The 11,545-nt window shown below is 31.2% G+C and overlaps 1 protein-coding gene across 1 annotated transcript; it reads right to left on the bottom strand.

The window, feature by feature from the left end:
• Nucleotides 1-5,169: 5,169 nt before the first annotated feature.
• Nucleotides 5,170-11,468, bottom strand: LOC100797911 (WRKY transcription factor 72A). Its single transcript, XM_014761980.2, has 4 exons — nt 11,240-11,468; nt 7,258-7,761; nt 6,815-6,928; nt 5,170-6,248 (listed from the first exon to the last, which is right to left on the bottom strand). The coding sequence occupies exons 1-4, from the start codon at nt 11,318-11,320 to the stop codon at nt 5,418-5,420; spliced, it is 1,530 nt and encodes a 509-aa protein (XP_014617466.1). The 5' UTR covers nt 11,321-11,468; the 3' UTR covers nt 5,170-5,417.
• Between the last annotated feature and the right edge of the window lie 77 nt (nt 11,469-11,545).

The following is an 11,545-nucleotide window of genomic DNA, read 5'->3' as shown; positions in this document are numbered from 1 at the left end:
GGAGATACTGTTCACTTGAGCAGATACATTTACAACACTAGCAACAGAAACTGAATATTAATAAAAATAAAAAATAATTACATGCTCACAATATATATATATATATATATATATATATATATATATATATATATATATATATATATATATATATATATATATATATATATATATATATATATATATATATATATATATATATATATATATATATATATATATATATATATATATATATAACAAGACATGTGCAAAATAGTTCACATAACAAACTCATCACAAGATACCCAGCACAACATTAATTCATAATCTTTGGACAAAGAAATTAATTTGTAATTGGTACTCTCAACGCAATGATCAAATATTGACAATAAATTCTGTTAAATCATAATCTTTCTTTGGACCAACTATAATTCACATGAAAATACTTTATAATTGTCACGCATTTATCATCACAGGTATACAATTATTTGGCCAAATTGTGTCTTCCTTTGGGCTAAGCACAATTCACATAAATAATTTTATACTAATATCTATGCAATTTTAATTAAATTAATTTACGCAATAGAGATTTCTTTGACAATATATTGTTTCAATCAACTCAATCAAAATTACCAGACATAATTTTTTAGGGTTTGTAATTTCTGAATTTACACCAAAACATAATGGGAATCACCAATTACTACACATAATTCACAAATAAAAACAAGGAAAAAAAATAAAATGCAAAAGTCCAATTGCATTTAACGATATGCAAGAGAGGTTTTCTTATGATGATATAATAAAGCCAAAGATTATGTATCACATGTATATCATGTCATGACATGTATGGCATGGATTCATGGCATGCATAAGGAAACGAAACCAACAGCCATAAAAAAGTAAACACGTGAACGAAAAACAAAAATGGATGACTATTCTGGAGCGAGAAAAAAAAAGTTTTTCTCATGGAATCCAAACGCAAAACATGAACGCGCATATGATGATTATTATATCGTGATTGAAAAGAAAAAAAATCCAAACTTACAATCATAATTATAATTGTAAAGATAAAATCCCAAAATAAAATTAGGGTTCATGTAACAAAAAAATACAGGTATAACACAAACCAAATAGCTTTAATTCCCAATAATCTAACAATAATGGTGGCTCTGATACCACTTGTTTGATATTTTAGGGATCTTAATAAAATACAAATAATTACCAGAAATATTAAATTTTATTGAGACTCATTTTTATCTTAGTTTGGTAAATATTAAATTTTTAGTTTAGATTTAGTTCCTTGAGTTGCATCTAATATTTTTTTGTCTACTTTTTGTAGAAGTGGAGTGGAAAATGGAAAAGCTTTAGAGCCAATTTTTGAAGAAAAAGCAAACTTTGATGTAGTTAAGCCAAAAAATAGAGTTGGAGCTAAAATTTGACAACAAGTAAAACGGATTTCTATAAGCTAAAACTAAATTTTGGGACTGAGCTAGATTTTGTTCTCTTAATTAGAATGTTTTGCACTTTTAGCTAAGATGGAATTTTGAGCTCCGCTAAAAGTAACTTAAAATAGAACTTTTTGCTCTTGTATAAATAGGGTTGACTGTCATTTATGGCACATGAGGCACTTCATTTAGCACGTTTTTGCAGACCTATTGAGAGAGAAAGCTTCACTTAGGTTCCATTCTTTATCTTCTTTTTTCCTCCATGTATTTTGATGCTACTCATGGCTATGAGTAGCTAATTTTCTCCATTGTTGGGGTTAGATGTAACTAAACTCATACTCTCTTATATCTTTTGATTATATATATATATATATATATATAGTGTATTGATGTTAGTATCTTGCTTCTTTTCTTAATGCTTGTCGTGGAATGGTCTATCATGACATGTTTTTGGGACTTGATTGTTGTTGGAAAATGCTTTTATAGTCTTGAACTAAAGCAAAATACTCAATGAACTTTGCATCTATGAATGAAGCTTAGTCCATTGGTTATTTTGAGTCACTAGACTTAAAGTTAGTCCTTTTATTAAGTTTTTGAGGAATCGAGACTTAATAACTAAACTAAGACTCTTATCACCTACAGGATTAGGGCTTTGTTGAGTAATTTTAACATTGATTCACGGCGAGCATATGTATTGTGCATTCAAGCAAGTAGAGACTGTAGTTTGGTGAAGCCTAACCCTGATAATATCTTTGTTATTTGAAAACCCCATTTGTCCAAGCTTTATTTTTATTCAAAAATCACAAAAATAGTTTCTTTAACTATGTTACCCCACTTGTTCTATTTTTACTTCACAAACAATAATTTAAAGTTTATGTTTTTATCGCTTTCTTGTGATATTTGTTATCTTAAGTTAATATTTACGTGAAAATTGCTAATATTGTGCATGTACTAGGGAAACAATATTTGCACTTTCCATTTTACTACTTGTACGATTTGGTATGCTTACCAAAGAGGTGACAAGTTTTTGGCCTCATTGTTGGAGACTTGCGTCTCAATATTAGGCAATTTAGCATTCTTACTATCTTAGGCGTTATTCTTTATTCTTTTATTCTTTGTGTCTTATTTTAGTTGTGTTTAATTTCTTGTGCTACCTTATCTCTTTTAGTGTGTTGTTTTCCTTGTTTATCCAAACTAGACGCTAAATTGATCCTTTGTTTTACAACCCGGAAGTTGAAAGTACTACTCGAAGAAACAATGGTTTGACAAGGAAGAGGAAGGCACTAGAGAGACTATCCATCCAAGAGCCCAATTCACCCATTTCACCAAATCTTTTGTTACCATCCATTCATGAGGAAGAAGAACTCATCATGGCGGAAGAAAAACATGTATATCTACCACTAAGACAGACTCTACATAACCACTTAACTTAGCCAACACTGGACCATGGTACTTCAACACTATTGCTAGGCTGAATGTGATAGCTCACAATGTGGAAATGAGAGCATCTCTAGTTCAATTTATCCAACATAACAAATTCCATGACTTTGATTATGAAGATCCTTATGCCCACTTGACTACCTTTGTGCATATTTGCAATACTACAAAGATTCATTAAGTGGATGATGATTTTATTCATATCAGTCTTTTCCCATTTTCATTTGCTGACAAGACTGAACATTGATATCAAGCTATTCCTCCCAACATTCCTTTGGCATGGGACGAACTTTGTGACAAATTCTAGAATAGATTATCTCCTTCAATCTAAGATCAATGAAAGGAAGACGACTATTTCTACTTTCACTCAAGGAATTGATAAGCCACTCTGTGAAGCTTGGGAGCTATTTAACAGTCTCTTTAGACAATGTCCAACCCATAGCCTTGACGATGCAGGTCAAATTAACACTTTCTTGGTGTGGTTGAGACCTCAAACCAATCTTATGCTTGATGCTTCAACTAGAAACAAAATCATGTACAAGACACCGGATGAGGACAAAGGAGATAATTGAAAATATGGCCTCAATAACTATGAGGTGCATCATGATAGAAAACTCATGCCTATGCAAAAGAGAGGAGTTCTTAAGTTAAATTCAGAAGATGCACTCTTAGATCAAAACAAGCTTTTCACTCAACAACTTGATGCACTCACCAAGAAAATTTTCAAAATTCCTCAACTCCAAAGTGTGCAAGCTACTCAATTTGGTACTCAACAAGTTTTAAGTTGTACTCTTTATGGAGGTGGTCACCCAAGTGGTCAATGCTTCATGCTAGGTGGTTCCCTAGAAGAATTCAATTACATGGGAAATCAAAACCGGCAAGGAAACTATGGCAATCCTCCCTACAACAATATCTTTAATCTATGGTGGAGGAACAACAATCTCGGTTGGAAGCAAGATGTCGGTCCCTCCAATAGACCACTGCCTTATGGTTATTAAGCTCAATAAGGCCAATAATATCAACCTCTTCATCAAGACTATACTTCTACGTTGGAGGGCACTGTTAATCAATTCATGCAAACCCTTATCACCAACCAAAAGAATATAGATATTTCTATCAAGAACCTCAAGGTGAAAATGGGAAAAATTGCCAAGGATGTGACGGAACTTAAAAGTGGAGCACTTTCGCTAATACTCAAGCTAATCCAAAGGAGCAATGCAAGGCCATCACCACAAGGAGAGGTAGATTGGTAGGTGACTTAAGTAAAGAGAAAAGTAAGTAAGAGGTTGTAATTGAGGAAGTTAATGAGGATGAGGAAAGTGAGCTTGAGAGTGAGGATGGAGAAAAAAATGAGAATGAGGTAGTGAAGAATGTTGGGGAATTGAAAACAAACAGTCAATTAGCTAAGGAAAAGAAGAATGTGGTAGTGAATCCTCCCACCAAGGATCTTTTATATCCACATGCCCCTACAAGGAAGGACAAGAAAAGGCATTTTGCAAGGTTTCTAGAGATTTTCAAAAGATTGCAAATCAATATTCCTTTTTCGGAAGCTCTATAGCAAATGTCCACCTATGCCAAATTTATGAAACAACTTCTCATCAAGAAGAGAAAATACATAGAGGCGGATACTATTGAGTTAGAAGTGAGATGTAGTGCTATAATTCAAAAGCCATTACCTTTCAAGCACAAATATCCCGGTAGCTTCACCATTCCATGTACAATTGGAAATCTCTCTGTTGACAAAGCTTTGCTAACTTGGGAGCAAGCATAAATCTTATGCCTCTTTCCATGCTTAGCAAGGTGGGGGGTGTAGAAATCAAGCCTACAAGGATGACACTTCAACTAGCAGACCATTCAATCAAGCTTCCATATGGTGTTGTAGAGGATGTCTTAGTGAAAGTGGACAAATACATATTCCCTGCAAACTTTGTAATCATGGATAGGAAAAAGGATGTCGAAGTTCCTCTTATTTTGGGGAGACCTTTCATGATGACAGCCCGTGCCTTATATGTATTGTGTGTTCAAGCATGTAGAGAGTGTAGTTTGATGAAGCCTACTTCCAACAATATCTTTGTTATTTAAAACCCCCCCTTTGTTCAAGCTTTGTTTTTATTCAAAAATCACAAAAATAGTTTCTTTAACTTTGTTACCACACTTGTTTTGTTTTTAGTTCACAAACAATAATTTAAAGTTCATGTTTTTATCGCTTTCTTGTGATATTCGTTAACTTAAGTTAATATTTACGTGAAAATTACTAATACTACACAAGTCTATAGGAAAATGATATTTGAACTTTTCATTTTATTACTTATACAATTTGATACATTTGTGAAAGCATTAACATCAAGCTCCAATTTTTGTCTTTTCAATTCTCATCCGGCTTATTACCAAAATCAATCTCACATACCGAGATACACATTTTAGTATAAAATCTGTAACTTACATTAATTTGAGTATGCATCTTAATTAACATCCTGTTCATCAACAATTCAAAATTGAAATCAACCCTAACAACTAATACAAACGGACACATAAACAATGCTTCAACTTGTTTCACTTCCATTGCTCCAGTAGTGGTAGTTGAACTATACTTGAGTTTCCTATGCTATTTTCACTACATAGCTTTAAGTTCATCAGTTCTGCACTCTCAAGAACATGATTTTCTCTTAACCTACCACCACCAGCTTCATTGCCAACATATGTTGTGAGAGCAGTTGCTAGTGCTGATTGAAACTTTGGGTTACTTGTGATTGCCTTGGTTGCAGCAACAATGGGATCAGGCAAAGAATGCTGAGAAATGGTATTGCTTCTCATGTAAATAGGTTGATGGAGATTTCCTAAAGAATGTGGTTGATTTTGATTTCCAGTGTTTAACAAGTAATTACCACCATGTTTTCTATTTTGAGAAAGTGTTCCAGAATTGAAGTAATTATAACTGCTCCAAGGTGATTGAGGCATGCTAGAATGTAGAGGAGAGAAACCAGAGGAGAAATTCAGGTTTGTTGATGAGTATTTTGGCATGTGAGTGAAGCTTGAGTTTGAGGAAGTTGGGGGTGCTGTAAGGTCCAGAGTGATTGTAGGGTGAGAATTCAAGGTTGAAATGGATGAGTTGGAGAAGTAGAATTGGTTTGGTCTAGAAACTTGGTGTGTGGAGAAGTTTAGAGCATTATTAGGATTGTAGTAATTAGCAGCACTGGAGTTGATGATGGAGGATATAGCTGAATCGACTAGTCCATGTTGTGAACTCAATGAGGGAGATTGAAGCATGGAAGCTGCAGCAGAAGTTGTGCAGGCCATTGCAGTGGCTGACATAGGAAGAGGGTGATTGTGTGTTCCTTCATAGGTGGTAATCAATATGGACATGTCTTCAGCACATCTTTGCACCTGAAAGTTAATTAATTACAAGAAAATATGGTTAATAATTACTAGCTAGCTAGTATTCTTTAAAATCCTTTTGCATTCAAACTTGAGCTTAATTTGATGTCATAAAATCAATAAAAAGTTAAGAAAACCAGTAGTATTCAATCCTGATAAATCTACCTTTACTTTTACTAACTAATCACTTGGATGCCTAAGTACAAAATGCTAGAAGTTAAAAAGATTTGAAGTGTGCATAGTGTAGTGAAGTTTAGAGGAAATAGAGTACACATTACTATTAGGCCTCCCATCTCATAGCACAATTAAATTAGCAACTCAATTTATATTAATCTAATCCAATGTAATAAAATAGTGAAAATATTGAGATGCTAATTAAGAGAAACAAATTGAAAGAGTAAAGAAAATGAAAGAAATAAAATTAATTAGTAAATACAGGACTGCATGCATGCATCATATGTATCTAGACTAATTGTAATTTTCATTGTTTTCTATGTGCCCATCAAAAGAAAATATTGTTTTCTATTCTGCTCTATTTATTAATTATCCAAAACAAGTCATTAGAGAATTCATACCTGCTTTCTTACAGGGCAAGATGGAGAAGCAGTGCATCGATAGTAAGCTCGGGGGCATGGATTTCCTTTGGCCATTTTCTGTCCATATTTTCTCCATTGGCACCCATCATTCATCTGTATATATAAAAATTTAATAAATCATGCAAGTTTTAATTTCATTTTTTATTTATTTAGAAATTAAAAACAAAATTGCAATATAAAAATAATAATAATAACCCGATTGCAATATTTTTAGACTAACTTGCTCCTTGACACCTATTCATAACTTAGGCTTTTATTTTCTGTTCCAATATTTGTTTTCTTTATGGTTTGATTTCTTTTAGTTTAAGATTAATTTCATTTAAAGTTTTCATGCAATAAAATCAATCCTAGCTATATATATTGTCAAGAATAAGCAATATATCACTATCTTACATAACATCATTAAGAAACATGTTACTAACCGTTTGGGTATCACATCTGGCTCTAATAGAAACCCTAGTCTTCTTGGGCTGATAATGTGGTGAAGCTTCACTTTTATCCTCACTTTTCATTGTCTTCGAAACTTTACTGGGTGGCCACATCTCAGTTGGTTCATCTTCCTTCCCTCCCTCACCAAAGCTACTTTCAGGGGTGGAATTATTTGCAGCTAATTCATCTTGATCTACAGGGTCCAAATTGATATCTAACCCAAGTACAAGTCGTTTATGCACATCCTCATCTTCTCTCTTTTCAATTCCATTATTAATCATTTTCTCATTCTTGCTAGGCTTGCCTTTAGATATTGATATCCCAAGAGAAAGTGACACAAGTTCACTTTCTTCGTTTTCCTCAATATGGCTAAACACACCTTTAGCATTTGTAGCATCATCAGGTTTATCGTGATGAAGGATTCCATAGAACTCTAACATCTTGTTTTCTTCTCTAGTCTCTCCCTTTTCCCCTTTAGCTGATTCAAGATTTTGATCCTGCATGCAATAATGACAACACATATACAAGAGAAAATTATATATAAGAATCTATTAAAATTAGCAAAGTGGTTAATACTTTTGTATGTGATCAGATCGAGAGATGAAAAGAGATGATGGAAACGGAAGGTAATTAATTGATTTCAAGTATATATTCCTCGGTGATGAGTGCAATTGGAAAATGAGATTTCTTTTGAGATTTAAACACGTATGGTCAAAATGCAATTGATTACTTTATTCTTTGTGCATTGAAAAAAAAAAAAAAACGGTTATCATGTTGGTGCAACTGTGCAAGCGTGTGTGTGTACTATGCATGCGTCTTTTACACTTCTGGCTGAAAGAATTTATAAGGTATATATGGTTATTTTTGGAATCACGCACGTATTTAAAAAGATTATTTTAGAGAAAATTGAAACATATTTGGGCAGAAATATTTACATATTTTAGTTATACTTAATTAAATAAATTAGATGATAAATAAAAGAAACGAGAATGAAGAGTATAAATTAATAATTGGATTGCATGATAGCTTTTATTTTCATGTTATGGGAAAAATCATATACACTCAACTTCATCTTGTGATAAAAATAAAGTATAACATAAAAATGTTACTATCTTGTTTCTTATAAATAGAACCAGAACCAAAGATAGTATTTTTTTTTTTAAGAATCAATAATATTTAAGAACATTTTTTTCAGAGCTTTGAACTAAATGGAATGCTATATTTCATATTTGCAATTTTTTAAAATAATTTTACAATCAATAAAACAAATTAATTAAATGGATTGCAAGAAAAAAATGCACATTTTTCACACATTGTCTCATTTTTTAAGAGAACATAAATTAATAACAAGTTTTTTATTTCATGAATAATAGTAAACCTTCTTAATGTCCTCTAGAATTATACATCATTGCACTAATTTGAAATTTTATAAGGAAATATAAAGTGTAATACAGTAATGTGAAACAAACATTACACACTGTACAAATACCATGCCCCTTCGTGAACTCCATTGTGTTGATGTGACCATCGCACCTATACCAAAAACGTACTAGTATAAAGACGACTTTTGGCCAAATTATTTCGTGTGTGCTAGCTTTTCAACATTTCTCCAGAAAATAGGGAGGAAAAGTAGAAGCATATAGATTCTAACATAATTTCAGCTTCAAGGTCTACAATGTTCTAGTTCTAAATAAATTGTCTTTGTCTCTGCTCTCAGTGGAAGCTCAGAGAGAGGAGAGAAGCTGAATATATTTTCCCATTTAATGGGAGAAAAGTAAGAATGTATATTGAATTGTAATAATATTAAGTTTTTAATATTTTATGAAATATTAAAATAAATTTAATATCTTAAAAACATAAAAGACATTATTTTTTCTATTTAATTAATAAGTAGAAATAATTAAGATGTGTAAGAACATATTATAAGAGAATATTATAAATTACTATGTAATTCTTAAAATCGAGAAGGGTAAAGAATTCTTTGTTCCTGTAAGATATAATAGGAGTTCAAGTACGTGGAATTATGGGCAACATATACTTTCCAACATACCTTCAATTATTTACTAATTTTTTAATAGAAATTATAAAATCATTAGTGAGACTAATCAATTAAAAGTAAGACTTGCATAATTCTGTAATTATTTTTAAGGAAATGATTAATGGCAAATAATATTTTTCTTATCAAACAATAATGTATTTAAAAATCACGTTATTAATATTTTCTTATGTACTGTAGTATAATTTGTAGTGAGCCAACCACGACTTTTCTTATTTCTGTTGTCGACAATATGCATGCATACAACCATTGTTTGTCAGGAAAATTAATCATATTCTGCATTTCAATTGGCTTTCATTCCTATGAGTTGAATTGAGCACGGGCACATAAAATAGAGAGACAGTTGGTGCTTTAATTTGTGTGGGGTTCTCCATATACTTCTAGTTTATAGAAATAAATTTCCCCCAGCACACTTACTCATATATTTTATGAAATACACGATAATACAGACTTTTAATTTCCTTCACCACACTTAATTGCAAGTGGAAATTTTTCACTTAAAAATGTTTCTTTTTTTATTTTATCTCTGCTCGATCAAAATCTTCTTTTTTCTGCTTAAAATTTACTAAGTAAAATATCATATTTCACTTAAAATAAAAAATAAATTCATTTTTTTCCCTACAGACTTCAAACTTACCTCCTAGAAAATCTATCAAATTTATACCAAATTCTTAACTTTTAAACTTTTAAAAATGATCTTATATCCCAAATTATTAATCATAAATCCCAAATATTTAGACAAAATGAGAATTTCAAGTAGAAAAAAATGATAGAAGGAACAAATTTGTTTAAATTTAAAATTAAATAGAGAAAATTAATTTGAAAAAAAAATAGAGGATCAAAATTATACATAGCTCAAACTAAAAGGACAACAAAATGCAATTAATAGTAAATAAAAAATAGCAATTAATTAAATAAACGTTCTCCATAATAAATATTTTAATTTAAGCTAATCAATTATTAAAGTAGTTACTCATCATTAAATACCTCTTTAAATATTTAACTACTTTTGGAATCCTTGCATTCTTTTAAATTAAAAATATTTTTTTATAATTTCCCCCTAAATATATTGATCCGACCATCGATCGGTTGCCCAAATGTCCAAACATAATTTTGTCATATGTGATAATTTTCTAAGCGTGTTTAGTTGCCTATAGTCACAATACCAGAAAGTTGCCTATAGTCATTACATACATTAATTATGAGGGAAAAAAACATAAAACAAAAAAAATCCTTGCGTTAACCTAAAATTATTTATTAATCCTTACCAAAAAAAACATTTATTAATTAGACTCTATCCTAATTCTAAAAATTAAAAACAAAACACACGCTAAAATGTTTAAGGTGACTCAGTCTATTTCCTCATCCATATTAGGATTCAATTAATCCAACTCCTTGGCTACTGTATAATTCACGCTGCAAGTACATACAAACTATTTTCAATCTTCTAGAAAAACCCATTACCCATTATTGTAGCTCACAAAATTAACCTTTCAATTGACACTATCTGAAGTATGAGATATTTGACTCAATAATGGCGAAAATGACTAATTCTCACCATGTATAGGAACAAACAAATCATCCGAAAAGCACACATCAAGATATGCTTTTGAATTTTGAGGTGAATTATTATCGATCAAATTCAATGGTCCTGTGATAGAAATTAAGCTAATTAAAATCGACATACACGCACCATTAATTCCTAAATTGTAAAGGTCGTTCACGTGTGGATGAGTTATTAGTAAATTAAATTAACTACCTTTGGAAAAAGGTTGAAGCAGCTAATTATACAGATACCCAGAGATGTAATATGCATGTGAAATACTAGTTAGATACATATTTCAAAAGGCATAAAAACAAAAGCTTTGGAAAGAAACGTATTCATTAAAAAGTCATATATAGAGCAAAGAAAATCATACCTTCACATCGATCTCTTCATCACCGTTTGAATCCAAGAAGTCATTATCTTCCATTACTAGTACTGTATATGATCTCTTCATCACCGTTTCACTTTCTAAAGTTTAATTTCTATGGCGACAAATTTTCTCTACGAGCCTGGCTTCTTATATACTAAAGCTTGCAGATGTTGACTTCAATTAATTATATATGCTGAGATTCAAAGAGAGAGGTTTTTTGCCTTTCATTGTCAATCACAGAAATGTCAATAGCGCCCATATAAACTTGAAGAACAAAAATTATATATATATATATATATATATATATAT

This window comes from Glycine max, chromosome 1 (genome assembly GCF_000004515.6).
Source record: "Glycine max cultivar Williams 82 chromosome 1, Glycine_max_v4.0, whole genome shotgun sequence".
In the NCBI taxonomy this organism is placed as follows: domain Eukaryota; kingdom Viridiplantae; phylum Streptophyta; class Magnoliopsida; order Fabales; family Fabaceae; genus Glycine; species Glycine max.
Note: the sequence above shows the minus strand (reverse complement) of the source record. Positions and strands in the feature narration are given on the sequence as shown.

Bases quoted from the DNA above. Each gene is read 5' to 3' on its own strand.
- LOC100797911 (XM_014761980.2), bottom strand. From the start codon at position 11,320: ATGAAGAGATCATATACAGTACTAGTAATGGAAGATAATGACTTCTTG. The intron at 6,929-7,257 runs GTTAGTAACATG...TTATATATACAG, and splicing joins CCAGATGTGATACCCAAACG to ATGAATGATGGGTGCCAATG. The intron at 6,249-6,814 runs GTATGAATTCTC...ATTAACTTTCAG, and splicing joins CTTGCCCTGTAAGAAAGCAG to GTGCAAAGATGTGCTGAAGA.